The sequence below is a fragment of the Citrus sinensis genome, chromosome 3 (assembly GCF_022201045.2).
Source record: "Citrus sinensis cultivar Valencia sweet orange chromosome 3, DVS_A1.0, whole genome shotgun sequence".
Lineage (NCBI taxonomy): Eukaryota > Viridiplantae > Streptophyta > Magnoliopsida > Sapindales > Rutaceae > Citrus > Citrus sinensis.
The window spans coordinates 10,055,564-10,072,026 of record NC_068558.1 but is presented as its reverse complement, the minus strand read 5'-3'; the positions used below and the strand labels follow the sequence as shown (position 1 = coordinate 10,072,026).

Here is a 16,463-nt window from a genome sequence, read left to right as displayed (position 1 = left end):
TTTCACAAAAATTTAGCACTTTTTTCTGTAAATTCCATCCCTTATCAATGAAATGTGCAGTGAGACACAAATAACCATCTGTAGTTATAGAAGTCCATAAATCAGTAGTAAGACATATTCTACTAGGAGCTTCTTCTAACATGCTTCTAATTTTTATCTTTTCCCTATTATGCATTTTTAACACATCGGCTTTCGCAGTGTTCCTACAGATGTTGGGCACTTCATCACACAAATAATTCCAAATTCTTCTAATTCCCTCATATTCAACAAATTGAAATGGCAAATCATGCATAATAATGGCACAAGATAATAATTCACGAAACACATGAGCTTCAAACTTGGGAACACGAGTTGACAGTCCATCACTACGATCTAACATCATTTGTACAGGATTGCGCTTTTTAAATTTTGCACAAGTTTCATAATGTCTTCTTAGATTACCTGTACCAGAATTGCGCACAGCCACGTACTCAATGCTGCATTTTTTACACACTGCTCTCGGCTTGTTGTCCGGATACTTATCTCCCGAAACCTTACGGAACAACGACCAAACTTGTGAAGTTAGTTTCCTTTGCCGTGGTGCCTTTTGTTCGACTGGCCTTAAACCTTTTTCAATCTCTTCTTCCAGTTCGATTATGTCATTTACATCATCATCTCCAACACTAGAATCGTTAATTGTGTATGCTGAATTACTTTGGCTTGTGTCCATTCTCCTAAAAATAAAATAATTCTAAATTATTTTAAGGGCCCTGATTAATCAAAAAAATTTATTTCAAAAGAAAAGAAACAGAGAGTACAAGAATAAAAGAAAGCCAAAGCCACGTGAGTATAATTAGAATCTAAACAAATCTAAGACTAATAAATCAAGGAAAAAGTCTAATAAAGACAAACCCATGCCAATACGTAGTAGTTACTAGTTAGCACTTGCTGGTAATTAGAATATAAACAAATCTAAGACTAATAAATCAAGGAAAAAGTCTAATAAAGACAAACCCATGCCAATAAGTAGTAGTTAGCACTTGCTGGACTTGAGCCTGGATGCAAAAATTAAAAAATAATAAAAAAAAAAAGGATTTGGAGCTTACTGTGAGTCTGTGATTTACGCAAGATGGTTGCTGTTGCCGGTTGAGAAATTATTGAGATGGTTGTCGGTGATTTACTAGCCGCTAGTTGCTAAGAGATGGAATTAAAGGGAAAAATTCAAAGAGATGGCAAAACGTAGTAGAGCAGTGGCTGGTGAGTGGTGTTTGGTGATTAGATCTACTCACGATTTTGACTTTTGAGTTGCTAAGAGACAAGGGAAAGAGAGACAAAATGTGAACTGTGAAATTAGGGTATTTGACTTTATATATTAGGCTTAAAATTACAATATTAACCTTAAAATTTTAAAAAGCTTTTAAATAAATTTAAGGATAAAAAAGTAATTTAATTAAATGAATAATAAACTAATTTTAAACGAATTGACCCGTATTCGATTCGTTTATGACCCATTTATTAAACGAATTCTAAACGAATAAATGAATCAAAATTTTCAAACCCCCATTCGATTCGTTTAATTAACGAATCGAATCGAATTCATCCATTTATTAAACGAATCAATTTTTTCCAAATCCAAACCCATTTAATTCGAATCGAATCGAATCGAATAAACGAATCCTGACCCATATTGCCACCCCTAATGCTAACCACATATTTACCGTATTTTGACTTCACCACTGCAAGTTTTGCACCACAACCATCATGTACTATAGGTCGACGCCTTTTCGACCCACTGCCCACACAAGCATTTGATTGCAATGATTTTCTTTCTTTAAAGCACACATACTCCTTCCTCAGTATTTCATTATTGTCTTTACTTTTTTGACTAGAATGAATTCTAATGTTATAACCAGCCTCCTTGGCATACTTGTTGTAAAAAGCAAAAATTTCTTCTAAATTATCAAATTCTTGCCCCTTATATGGCTTGCAATAAAAAAACTACATTAAGTGTGTGCAAAGTTTCCCCACCGCTTGACTAATCACCCATATTCTTAGAATCCATCAATTGAAATAGAAAACAAAATGCTCGGTATCATTTAAAGAAAACTGAAAGAAAAAAAGAAATCAACTTATCGAGTCAACCAAAAACAACTCAACTCGCAACAAGAAAACCAAACTTAGCAGTAAGTCTACAAAAGTAACCAAGCATAATACAACTCAGTATCGAGTTAACCAAAGTAGCCAAAATTCACCACGAGTCAACCAAACAACTCAACTAGGTACCGAGTCAAACAAGAAAAAACAAACTAAATATTAAGTCACTCGAATACAAAAATGTAGCGACTACATTTGTTCAAACATGCATAAAAAATGAAAAAAAAAAGAAATTTGGACACCTGCGAAGAAGAAGGAATGTGGCTGATAAGGGAAGGAAAATGTTTTAGCTCCATTCACTAAAATATTTTGTTTTGATGTTCGAGATTGAGTGAAGAGAAGGAAAATAGAGTACCATCACGTGAATTTGCTTTTTCCCTCTAAAAAAAATTAAAATACTGAAGACGAGACCCATATCAGTAGCCTCTAAAATGCTTGCAACCATTGGATTTATCCAATAGCCATAAATTGATATTCGCATTTTGAAGCTAACGCAAGCACCTGCTTAAGAGAACCACTATACATATGTTACATTTTCCATTTGAGCTTTACTAAAGTGGTGCACTACTTCACAACAAGATGATATTTATGACATGCTGACATATAATATTAGATTAACAAATCTTGATTCCCATTTATTTTCATTAAATTTATGATCTTGTGCTATTATCTCTTAATTCAAAAGCTTAGTACGGTTTAAATCAACAATACTATCTAAATTTAATTCAAATTTGTGATTCACAGTTGATTAAAAAGGATGGAGAAAATTTTTATTTTGTCCACCCATTATATTATTAATGATCGTATGCTGTTGACTTATAGGATACCAAGAACCAAAGTTAGCATCCTAAATTGTTGACGCTTCTAACGGAATTAAAAATATTCTCAAGAAACGTCTTGTATATCCATCTGATTCACAAGGTAAAGACAATTTCTTTTTCCTATATTTGATTGACATGTAAACAACAAAATTTGGCACGTCACACGAGATAAGGTTCTTTAAAAATTTAGGAACATATTTTTCACAAAAATGTTGTACCAAAAAAAGTGTGGACAAATCCTATATTTTTTAAAATTATCTAAAATGTTTAAATCATTTTTTTAATAATGCTATGTTTACTTAATTAGAATACTTAATTTGTATATAAATTGATGTGTCATTAATAGAAATTCACTTATTGATGTACCACCAACAAAAATTTACCATTTGATATATCTAAAAAATTAAACTTTTTAATGATAAAATAATACTTTTTTTGATATATCTAAAAAAATTAAACAAATTAATCACAATATGTGAAAGGTAGAAAATATTTTAAGCTTTTTTAAGAAAAATAAATGCAGTACCTGTTTGTTATAACTTATCTAATGGCTCTAAATGCTTATTTAATCTCATAATTCCTTTTTAAATTTTTTGTTATAGTTTTTTTTTCAGTAAAGTTTTTGAAGTTTAAATAAGCTATTTTACTTATACTAGCGAAACTCAAATTTTAAGATTTTAGGAGTAGAGGTTAAAAAATATTTTTAAAATGTTAAAATGTCTAAAATATCATTACTTGTTTCATAATCTTCTTTTATTCATTTCATAACATAACTTTAAATAAATTGTCTAAGGTAATATTTATAATTTTTAATAAAAGCTCTTATTGACAGCGGAACAAGTCATTTTTGTGTTGTAAAAGATCTACTTGTAAAAGCTTTGTTAACAAAAAGGGTAATTTTTAGGGACCTCCCCTGAGGTTTGATGTATTGACACTTAGATAGAAAGTATGCCCGTAATTACAGAGACCTCCCTTGCCGTCTGTACTCAGTTTCGTATATTGTCAGTTTAGGAGGGTAAATTAGTAAAAACGCATTTAAAATTGAAATAAGTAAAAAGCTAATTTCAAGATAAACCCACTGAAACACTCAAACAATCCTGATGAAAATCAGTAACCACTAACTAGAGGATGGAATAATGCTTGCTCTCTTTCATCAACCTAACTCATCACAAAACCATTTTTTCTTTCAATCAACCGAGGCCCACATGCACTCCTCATCTCTAAATGCTTTGAAGATGAAAAAAATCAGATTTTTATTGCCAAGTTCTGCAACTTTAACTTAGATTTATTAACAAGAAAAGCATCGATGGTGGCCTAAAGGTGGTGTCAGGTGAAAATAGCTGACTATTCGGCGTCGGACATGACTGTTATTGACTTGAATTCAAAGAAGGTTAGTCTTTGAAACAATTTCGGATTTAATTTTTTTGGTTTAATATTTATTATGTTTTAAAATAAAATTGAAATTTTATTTTATTTTAATCATAGATTGGGTTTTTTTTATTGTTTGGAAATGAAAATGGGCTGAAGTGTTGGAGAACGGTTGGCATTGTGTTGTTCATAAAAAAAAAATGATATCAATTTGTTGATGTATTGGAGAAGATGCATGTTGTTTATTATTTTCAGACCTTAGCTATTTGGATTTGTCAAGTTAAGAGCTAATCATAACATATGTGTTAGAAATTAGTGATTTTTATGTGACTTCTTTGTCAAATGAAAACAGGTTAGCACTGTTATGAAGAATATGGATGCTATTTGGAGGAATTAACTTCTTAACATGTGCTTGAACTAAAAATACCAATGCATATTAGAAATTAGTGAAGTTATATGCATTAATAATATTGGAAAATAAGGGTTTGTTTGTGATGCTTTGAAGAAGCTGAAAAGGATATTGCTTGTGCTCCTTAATATGGAGAATTTTTAGTTGCTTGATAAAAAAAGCATTAGTGACAAATAAAATGAAGAAATTTTGGATGATGTTTGTGTAAAAGATTTAAATTTTGAAGAAATTTGTTTTATTAGTGACAAATAGCAAGAAGGAATTTTGTAAGCCCAACTGAAAAAGATTGAGGTAACCTATCTCTTCTTATTCTAGATTCTTTTTTCTTTCTTTGTTTTACTTCCCATTTCATCTTCAGCACATCTAGTAATTGGCAGGAATAATTGGAAGGAAAGAAGGCAAAATATGCTGAAAATCTGAAAAATAAGATAGCTATACGTCACAAAGAAATGGAAGAGGAAAGGGCAACAGTTGAAGTTAGTGGTGGAGATTGAATTCTTGAGTCAAAGGAGATGGTTGAAAAAATCGGTGTAACTAAGAGCACTTTAATGATAAGTGGAATTAAACAAATGTTAACAATAAGTTGTTGTCTATTAGATATACCAAATTTGCCTTTGAACTGTTGTATTATGTTAAATATTTAAAATTTAATTCACTGTATAGTATTGCTAGCCCTAGTTTCCCTACTATATTTTTTTCTTTTTACAATTGATGAATATTTGATGTCAATTTTTTATTTCCCAAAGGTGTTAAAAGTGTAATGATTAATTTGATATTTAGCACCAAGGGTACTTAATTTTTAAATTTTTTTTCACTGTATACTATCGCTAGCCCTAGTTTCCTAGTAATTTTTTTTTTTACTTTTTACAATTGATGAATATTTGATGTCAAATCTTTGTTTTCCAAGCGTGTTAAAGTGTAATGATTAATTTGATAGTTAGCACTAAGGGTGTTGAGGTCTTTTCTTGAATCAAGGGTATTTTTGACATATCACCAGTCAACTAACAGTCAAGGAAACTGAGTACAGACGGTAGGGGAGGTCTCGTAATTACAGTTATACTTTTTATCTAAGTGTCAATACGTCAAAAACTCTACTTAGATAAACTCTATTTAAAAAGTTATATCAAATAGAGTTATTGGTGCAAATTTTGTCCTAACTTATTATGTGAAAATTTCAACTGAGGAAGATCCCTTTAGGACTAAGGTTCCTCTTTATTGTATTTAGCAATGGTGAGTTTACACTTTGGGCTTATCTTAATGGGCATTTAAATCTCTTCCTCCGAGTTCACATCCTTAGGCGATGAGAATGTCCTTATCCAATGATATTCTACAAACTTGAGAAAAGGATTAGAGGGCCGAATTTGCTGGCGTATACCGTCGGACGGTCAAGTTAGTCATAGGATCTTTAGAAATATCAATTTAGAGAGAAAGAAAACTAGAGAGAGAAAGCCAATATTTCCCTTCTTGAGTCCATTTTTTCTTGCCTTTTAGTGAGAATGAAGGGCATATTTATAAACGAAATTGATTTCACTTGAGCACTAGTTACTTCGATGACAAGTGTAATTATTCTTGTGACATTTGACAACACTTGTCTTTTTATACCTATGTTGATTGACATATGAATTTGCAAGCCTGTCTATAGATTAAAGGAAGAGGCGTTTTATCCGTAGGTTGTTTTTACTAAGATTCTAAAATTATAGGAACCTTGGAACTTAGGAAGTAGTTTGTCTTAGGATAGAAGCCGACTTGGCACCTTTTGGGCTTGAAGCATTGCCACTTAGTTGATTTATCCTAGGTGTTTTGTCTTAAGATAAGATCCTAGGACCTCGGTACTTTTTAGGCTTTAAAGCCTTGCAACGTAGTTGATTTATCTTAGGTGGTTTGTCTTAGGATAGAAGCCTAAGACCTCGGCACCTTTTGGGCTTTGAAGTCTTGCCACCTAGATGATTTATCCTGGGTGGTTTATCTACCTCTTCATGAGCTTTATAGGGACTAAATTTATTTGGGTCATGATTAGGCCTATTCGATTTTTAGTCCAACAAGAGCCATAACATATTACTCTAATTTATAAGGTCTTGGGTTAAATGTAGAATATATATTTTGAAATGCAAAATTTGAAAAATCATACATAAAATCTATAATACGAAAAAATTATGGATTTAGTTTCTTTTGTAGATATTATCAATGTTTCAAATTTCATTTATTTTTGAACTTCTAGATTTTGTTTGCATTGGATTGTGGAGATTGGTCTTTTATGATGAATTTGAGAAATTTTGGAGATTGATATATTGATGTTGGATTGTTAAAGCTCCATAAATTAACTTAAGGCTCATTTGAAATTGCCTTTCAAAGAATCAAAAGTGATTTTCAAAAGTTAAAATTTAATTTTGATATTTAGTAAAAAAAATTTAAAATATTTCATCTTATAATAGATTTTGAAAAATAGGAAAATAGTAACTTTTCAAAATCTGATTTTGAGAACTAGTTTTATATTTTAATACAATTCTATATATTCTCACACATGCTATAAAAATCTAAAATTATCATTATTAATTAGGAAATAAAATCATTAAATATAAAAAATTATTATTATTGCCAATTTATTTTGAGATGAAAAATAAAAAAATAAAATTAAAACATTTGTTTTAATTATTAGTTATTATATATACACAATAAAAAAATATTTTATATACATGATTATAAAATGTATAAATAAATTTTATTTAACATTATGTCCATTTTAATTTTTTATATTCTTAAATCAATTTAACAATAAAATTTATCAAATATATAACATTACTTTTAAAACATGCAGCACTTTTGAAAATAAATTTAACCAAACGTTTAACTTATTCTCTTCACAGCTAATTAATTTAACAATACATCTAATAGTAATTATTTCAAAAGCTAGAATAGTACTGAACTGATCCTAAGATTTGTTGGATTAATAAAGTAAAATTGTCGAGTAATTTATTACGTTTGAGATTAAATTAGCCAACCTAGGATGATTTCAACCTCAAAACTTTTATTTTAGGGCATCTTTTTTTTAAATTTTTTTAAAAAATGAATCCAACTTAACCAATCACTGCTTACCTAAAATTATGTAGCGGTGTTAAATGATCGACACATGTCTCTCATAACAGGAAGACTTGTGACAGTGTTAAGTAATTGACATATGGAAAAAGGACAAACACACCCCCAACCTTTAGGCAAAGGGATAAAAACTCCCTAACGTTTTAAAAAAGACATTTACACTTTAATTTATTATAATTTTACCATTATACTATTCTAGCATATAAAAAAAATTATTAGATTATCCAATTTGTCTATATATTGTTAATAAAATTATAAATATACCCTCATTGCTTCATTCCTCTATTTAAATTTTTATCAATAACCAATTTTCAAAAAAGACATCTACACACTTAAAAAAAATTGTAAATAAATTATAATTTTAAAAATAAAATTTGTTATTAATACCATAATAAATAACATAAAAAATTGGTTATAAATGTACAAGTTTAAATGATTGACATGTGGAGAATTATTAAATATACAAGTTTAAAGTTTAAATAAAATTGGTTATTAATAACCAATTTTATTTTTAAAATTATAATTTATTTACTATTTGTTTAGGTGTATAGATGTCTTTTTTAAAAATTAGTTATTGATAAAAATTTAAATAGATGAATTGGGCAATGAAAGTATATTTATAAATTTTTTATAATATCCAATTTGTCTATTTATAATTTTATTAAAAATATATAGATAAATTGGATAATCTAATAAATTTTTTTTATATGCTAGAAGGGTATAATGGTAAAATTATAATAAATTATGATTAAAATATTTTTTTAAAAATATTAGGGGGGTTTTTATCCCTTTTCCTAAACGTTGGGGGGTGTGTTTATCCTTTTCCCTTGACACATTTCTTTCTTTGTATCGAGAGTTGTGGCAGTAAGAGGTAAAAAACTCATTTCATATTTTCATTTAATAAACAAATTGTGTACTGGATCTAGAAGTAAAACGACAATTAGTATCAGCCGAAGTTGGTAAATGTTTAAAAGTTGAGGGGAGTCAATGACATATTTAAATAGTATTTGGACCGGTGTCGATGGTCGCTGGGGTACCTGAGGACTTGCAAACGACAGGGGTACGTATGGAATTATGCCAAAACAAAATCTAAGTATCGGGGCAAAGAGTAGATGGAATTATCTCAAAACAAATCTATGTACAAACTATAAACTGTTTTTATCAATTAAAATAAATAAATATTATTAGCTAATTAACACGGATTTTGTTTTGGTAGTGAGCGAGTAAATTGATCCCACTCTCATATCTGACTTTGACCTCTGAAAGTCTCATCTGGTTAGCCAAAGTTTGATTCGTCGGGAAATAAAATCAATAAAAGGCTGCCACGTAGTTATATTCTGTGAACCTGAGCACGTCTGATCATCACCCAGAAAGAGAGACAGCACCGAACAGAACAGAAAATTTACTTCGAGATGACGAAAGATTTTTAAACGCCACCTCAATCTACTACTACACTGCGCGTTATTCTTTCTCTCGAACACTTCAGAATCTTTTTACCCAATCCAACACAAATCCTTTTTTATTTCAATTAAATAAACCCTATATCACGACAGAATCATGTGTGTTTCTTGCTTGAAACTCGTATTCTTTGCTTTGACAGTTGAAGCAATCTCGTGAAGTTCGCTATTTCGTGAAAAGGGTTTGTGGTAGTTGGTCCAACGAAGCTAATCTGAGATGGGGTTGGTGAAATATTGAGGTTATTGGAAGAATTTTATATGCAAAATCTACATTTGTTGAGGTTAGTTCTTAGTGGCCTGGTTAAAGCAAGTTGTTGGCATTACGTTGTTTTGTTTAGTGAAGTTTCTATTTGGGTTTTGAACTGTTTTGATGAGTTAATTTGTGATTGATTTTTGAATGGTTGAAGAGTTTGGAAGTGTTAGATAGTCGGGTTTTGAATGAATAAGTTATATTTTGAGTTTTGTGATGATTATGATGGAATGGGAGGTTGTATGCGTTTGACATATTTCATTGGCAAGGGCAAAAATTTTATGCATTGACAGTAATGCTGTAGAAGAAAAAAAAAATCTTTTTTATGGGTTAAGGTAGTAATTTATTAGCTAACATTCTAGTTGTGTTCCGCAACGTGAGATTTGTATCTGAGTGAACATATTGCCACAGGTATTCAGTTCTGGGTGTCTTCAAATTTTTGTTATATAATAAGGGGAAGAGATTTGGAGATGGAAGTATCAAGCAGAACCAGAAATATGCTTGAGGGTCTGGTAAGAGAGGGGTCATTCAAATGGTTGCTTGGAAGTCGAAGTTCATTTGATGATGAATTTGAAGAAATGGAAAGGTCCCCATCCGCCGGCAGGAATTGGATACAGGAGCTCTCTCCACTTGCTAATATAGTTGTTCGTAGATGCTCAAAGTAAGTGTGATACTTTGTCTGGTTGATTAGTTTTTAAATTGTACCTATTCTGCAGGCCAGTTTCAGAAACATCTATTTCTTAGACGCTAGTTTATCTTTTTTATTCCTTTATATACTGTCTTTATGGAAACTAGAAATTGATAATGCAGAATCCTTGGTATTTCCTCGAGTGAACTTCAAGAAAGCTTTAATGCAGAGGCTTCTGAAGCCATAAAGCATCCATCGCGTTATGCAAGGAACTTTTTGGAGTATTGTTGCTTCAGGACACTTGCTCTTTCAACTCAAGTAACTGGCCATTTAGCTGATAAAAAGTTTCGACGCCTAACATATGATGTGATGCTTGCTTGGGAAGTTCCTGCAGCTTCAAGCCAACCTTTACTTAACGTGAGTCATAATTATTACATTGTTGCTAATAATAGTGAGGAAATTTTTCAGCAATTGACAATTGTGTAATTAGCAGGAGTTGGGAATTTGAGAAACACTCTTCCATATAATTGTTGAATATATAAATACATGTTATACAAACATTACATGGTTGCACCTTCAGGGAATCGTCTGATGAAAGATAATCATCATTTCTTGAATGAATATTTTCTGCAAATTTATACTTAATTGAGTTAGTGGCCATGATAAATCTTTTAATTGCTTGAAAAGCATTTTTTCTATTGCCAATTGTAGTTTATTTTGATGGGTTAATTTGCTTTCGCTCAAGGATCAACCATGTTGTAGTTGCTTAAACAGGAGGATATCTATGTCTTATATACTGTGCAGTATAAGCTGCCTGTATCTCTCTCTCTCTCTCTCTCTCACTCTTTCTCTTTGTTTGATGTGATATGTATCTATGTCTCGTGCATGAATAGCACTTCTGTGTCCCTAAGTTGGCATTATCAGATGGTCCTATCTAATTTTGTGGTCACTTAAGTGGCCATAGAAAATTTTCAAGCAGTGTCTATAGTATCTGGTGAAACTTGCTGTCCATGGGTTGACACTCAATTTTCTTGTAGATAGATGAGGATGCAGCGGTTGGGGTATATGTTTTTTTATAAGTTGAGAAGATATGTGTTATCTCTGTATATTTGTTTATGATCTATTTGTGAGTAATCATTTGAGTTGATATTGGCGGAGGGCCCTTTAACTTCAGAGGTCTAATTTATATGGTATCTTGAATATGATGGTGAAACTTGCTATTGATGTGAGTGTATTGGCTTTATCTTAATTGCAGGTGGATGGGGATGCAACGGTTGGGATGGAGGCCTTCTCTAGAATAGCTCCAGCAGTTCCAATCATTGCCAATGTAGTTATCAGTGAGAATCTTTTTGAGGTGCTAACGTCGTCAACTGGTGGGCGGCTTCAATACTCCATTTTCAACAAGTACATCACTGGACTGGAGAGGTACCCGTGATGCTTAACATAGGGAGAAAAAAGAAAAAAAATTCTTTATCTTTGGAAACATAAATTGTCTTTTTGTGAGTGGGAAGAGGAGGAATAATATTTACTAGCTTGCTGGACTATTTATCTTTTTTTTAAAAAAATGAATATACCATATAAATAATTGGACTGTCAAGAGACTTGTTATGAACTGTCGTGCTCCTTAAAAAGTTGTATACAAATATAGTAATTCCAAAGTATATTTATATATGATCAATATTGATGCTGGTTGTTAATTTGTTATTTAATACTCAAGAAACATTGTGGATTTGTTGAACAATGGCATTCTTCACAGGAGAAATACTTGGTTAAGATAGTGTGGGTTTGTGGAACAATGATGTGAGAAATACTTGGTTAAGATATGTTTTATCATTAATAAATTTTGATTAACTACTGCAGTTCGAATATTTTTGTTTTAGGTTAAATCCCCATTTTGTGTCAAGTTTTATTTGTTTTTCAATTTTGAATATAACATATGGATATATTTGTCTTAGTTCTTCAGTATCAAATTTTCATGGAAGTTTTCATGCTTTATGAAATCACTTTCCAATTTATGGGCGCACTTATGTAGCCATAATATTTTAATTCTTAATTCCATAGAGCTATAAAAAAGATGAAGACTCAGTCGGAATCATCTATTCTTTCTGCCATTCGTTCATCAAGAGGTGAAAAGATTCTGGAGGTGGATGGGACTGTCACCACCCAGCCAGTTCTAGAGCATGTGGGAATATCCACGTGGCCAGGTTGGTTCATTTGATAAATAACTTTTGTTAACAGGTTTTAGGACTATATTTGTAAAGAATGTATCTAATGCAAACCTGCATTTTAGAGAAATTGGAGCACTAGTTAATATCTATGACCTAAAGTGTCCTATTGAACTAGAAAAGAAAAATATAATGTCACATTTGCCAACTTATAGGTATCCTGGTTTATATGCAGGTCGGTTGACTTTGACAGATCATGCACTGTATTTTGAAGCCCATCGTGTTGTATCTTATGAGAAGGCAAAAATATATGATTTAGCAGAAGATCTAAAACAGGTTGTTAAACCTGAATTGACTGGACCATGGGGCACTCGACTTTTTGACAAGGCAGTCTTTTACAAATCTGTTTCCTTGTAAGTCATGATGCATATGATTTTTCACTGTTTATAGTTGCATATTTCAGTTATTTTCCTCAACTAAAAGCTTTTCTTGAAGCTTAAATAGCTGGTAACTCGTAATCGTGTTTTTCTTGTAGATCAGAACCAATAATCTTAGAATTCCCAGAGCTTAAAGGACATACACGTCGTGATTACTGGCTAGCAATAATCAGGGAAATTTTATATGCACACAGATTTATAAATAAGTTTCAAATTACAGGAGTTCAGCGGGATGAAGTGCTCTCAAAGGCTGTACTTGGAATTCTGCGACTACAAGCTATTCAAGAAATTAGTACTGCAAATTCTGTTCGTTGCGAGAGTCTTCTCATGTTTAACCTATGTGATCAGCTTCCGGGTGGAGATTTGATACTGGAAACTCTTGCAAACATGTCAAACTTAAGGGAATTAGAACGGACTAACAAGTCTGTGGGTGGGGTTGGAATGTATTCAATTTCAGCCATGGCCATGGTTTCTAACTTAGGGTTTGTGTTTGGACCAAGTTCAAGTAATAATTCTATTGAGGCTGGGGCTGGGCTTGTAGTGGGTGAGATAGCTGTGGGGGAGATGAGTCCATTGGAAAGAACTGTTAAGGAATCCAGAAATAGCTATAAAAAAGTTGTACAGGCACAAGAAACGGTTGATGGAGTTAAAGTAGATGGTATTGACACCAATTTGGCCGTCATGAAGGTATTGCTACTGATACTTAATACATGGTTTTGCATTCTGACTTATATCGAGTTGTTTTATTTTTGTTGATTTAGGTTTTCTTTACTTGTTAGGAGTGGATTTCTAGTTTCCAGTTTTATTTCTGTCTTCTTGGCTGTCATATGTAGGTCTTAATTTATGTTGATGATGATTACTGAAATGATATAATCATTGAATTGACATGAATATAAATCTTATCTTATCATCCTGCATCAGTCTTTTTCCGCTGATTATTTAAACAAAGATTATGAGTTGCATCAACTGGAATCGTGGTATTGGGTTCCGGTTGCTGACCTTATGGTCGCAGAAAGATTTACAAATGATATCTTTCATCATTTCTCTCCATCGTGTGTGGTGGGGAAGGAGGGGGAGGAGTATGGGGAGGATTATCATGTGTCAAGCTAAACCAATAATAGAGTGAGTAATTCATTTGAAGCATCAATAGAGCTTATTGTAATTCTCAACCTTATATATGCTTGTAGGAGCTTCTGCTTCCTGCCATGGAAGTTGGAAGGTGGCTTCTTTCTCTGGCATATTGGGATGATCCCCTGAAGTCTTCAGTGTTCTGTTTAGTCTTCACATTTATCATTTGCAGGTAAGAAGCAAATTTAGTAACTTTTATCTGCATAGCTAGGTAGTTGGTGATCAGCTGGCATTTTTAATTTTGATACTAAACCATGCTTATAATAACTGGACATCAAAAGACCTTATGTAAAGTTGCAATTAAGAAGGGTGGATATTTTTAGATATTTGATTCTTCACCTTTAGGGTTTTTATTTTTTCACTTTTGTTTTACAGAAGAGTCCATGTTCCATAGTTGATTTACTTGTAATTCTGATGATTTAAATTGTTTTCTTGCACAAATCATATACTTGGTTGGTGGCTTTCATGGAAACTTAATAGGATTTTCATTGTAGGGGATGGCTGGGCTATGCTTTGGCATTACTGCTCATCTTTTTTGCAATCTTTATGGTACTCACAAGATTCTTGAACCAAGGCAAGCCTGTTGATGAAGTTAAGGTAATAGCTCCACCACCTATGAACACAATGGAGCAGCTTTTGGCTGTTCAAAATGCAATTTCCCAGGCTGAACAGCTTATTCAGGATGGAAACATCTTTCTTCTTAAGCTACGTGGATTGCTGCTCACGATTTTCCCACAGGTTTTGCTCTCCATCTTTTTGCAAACCTTTTTAACTAACTAAGCACAGAAAAGGTCTAGTGCATACTATTATTTGGTGGCATTGGGATTATCGTTTATATCTTCAGTTCAATTTTATTTGGTGACGTGCCAACACCTGCTGTTTTGGTGTTTTATAATCCAGGCAAGCGATAAATTTGCAGTTGGTCTTTTGTTAATGGCGTTGATTTTGATATTTGTACCCAGTAAGTACATAGTTCTACTTATGTTTTTGGAGATATTTACAAGATATTCTCCCACAAGGAGAGCAAGCACCGAGAGATGGATGAGGAGATTGAGAGAATGGTGGTTCAGCATACCAGCTGCTCCTGTAATTTTGGAAAGGGAAAATGAAGAGAGAAAGAAGAAGTGATGTGTACATTTTTATGCAAGTATATATGTTGTGTTTTTTGTACCACAGACATACATCTATGAAGTGTAAATCTCAATTATCAACCGAAAGCGGAAACTAATGGCATTGGTATAGGAAAATCAATAATTTGTATAGGAGAATATGCCTTATTAGTTGTAATGTGATGATTGTCTGTGACTGTTATTGTCATTGTAAAAATTTCAATTCAATCTCTGATTCAGGCATGCAACATGTGTAATTTCTAATGCAAATTTTACGAATTATAAGTCAAGCTAGTCAAGGGATTCGTGAGACATTTGATAACTTATTTCTTCATCATCAAACGGCAAGCCGCAATTATATATGATCGAAAACCGCCGTTTTAACTAAAGAAAGGATAAAGTGTAGTGTGAGGGAACCCCGTGAGAATAACTTCAGTATGCATTCTTAATTTTGTTGTATATGCTGAGGATTCGTAAAAACAATGTTCGAATTTGATTGTGAATAAATCTCTTCTGGAAATGACTGTCAAGGATTACGTAAACTTGGAAAGTTTGTAAATGTTCCAAAACTATAGGAAACTTGGTATAACGAATAGTTTAATTTTGGGAAAAATAAAAATACGTGACGTTGAGAGAGGACCATCAGAAGTTTACCAATTCGTTATTGCTCGATCACAGGTGCTGACTGCTGAGCTATGGGTTTTATATCAAGGTCTTGTCATGGCTTGGAACTATGGAGTTTGTTAGTTGCTCGTGGAAGTTGATAGTTTGTGTGTTGTGCAGGTATTGAATAATTATGTGGAGGTGACTAACGAGTATTCTCCTATAGTAAGGTCGATCCAGGATCTTGTGCACAGGAATTGACACATTACTATTAACTATATTTATAGAGTGGTGAATTTTGCTGGTGATTACCTTGCGAATTACGTCTTCGACCTCTCCATTGGTCTTCACAATTTCATTAGTCTTCCAGCTGGTGTTACTCCGCTATTGCTTGTGTCACTCTGCTTTTGCTTCATGATATGTGTGGGGTTGCTTATCCCCAATTAGTGATTTCTTAGCTCTGTTTAAGAGCCTCTTTGTACCAAAAAAAAAAAGAGAGAGAGAGAGGACCATCAGATTTCTCAGACTAATTTCTACTCTGCTGAGAACAATGGCTGTTCTTTCACAACCACAAACAAGAAAGTGGACAAACAAAGTTGACAAGTTTTGCAGCCGCATCCGTCATATCTATCCTTTGACCTGGTGAATCCATGCAACAATCAGATGCCAAATGCACGATGCTTAGTGGACAATCCATTTTGGCAGAGAAAGCTCTCTCTTCTCGTAGCAAGTTCGCATCAACAACTGTCAATCCGTAAGATAATGACTCGTTTTCCCAGTTCTTTAAACTCATTTCTCGAGTAAATATTTCATCTTTCTCGTGAAAGCTTCTGTTTTAGATAGATTTTGAGTGCAAACAAAA

General features: G+C 32.5%; 1 protein-coding gene across 2 annotated transcripts; it reads left to right on the top strand.

The window, feature by feature from the left end:
- Positions 1-9,171: 9,171 nt before the first annotated feature.
- Positions 9,172-15,241, top strand: LOC102629974 (uncharacterized). 2 transcript variants are annotated; one of them, XM_006485737.4, is made up of 10 exons: positions 9,172-9,562; positions 9,943-10,192; positions 10,342-10,576; positions 11,415-11,584; positions 12,221-12,363; positions 12,560-12,737; positions 12,860-13,448; positions 13,949-14,061; positions 14,384-14,627; positions 14,790-15,241. In XM_006485737.4, the coding sequence occupies exons 2-10, from the start codon at positions 10,002-10,004 to the stop codon at positions 15,015-15,017; spliced, it is 2,091 nt and encodes a 696-aa protein (XP_006485800.2). In that variant the 5' UTR covers positions 9,172-9,562; positions 9,943-10,001; the 3' UTR covers positions 15,018-15,241. The 2 variants fall into 2 exon arrangements, with proteins under 2 accessions (XP_006485800.2, XP_052293970.1); XM_052438010.1 differs by lacking the exons at positions 9,172-9,562; positions 10,342-10,576 and having other exon boundaries at positions 10,044-10,192.
- The last annotated feature ends 1,222 nt before the right edge of the window (positions 15,242-16,463 follow it).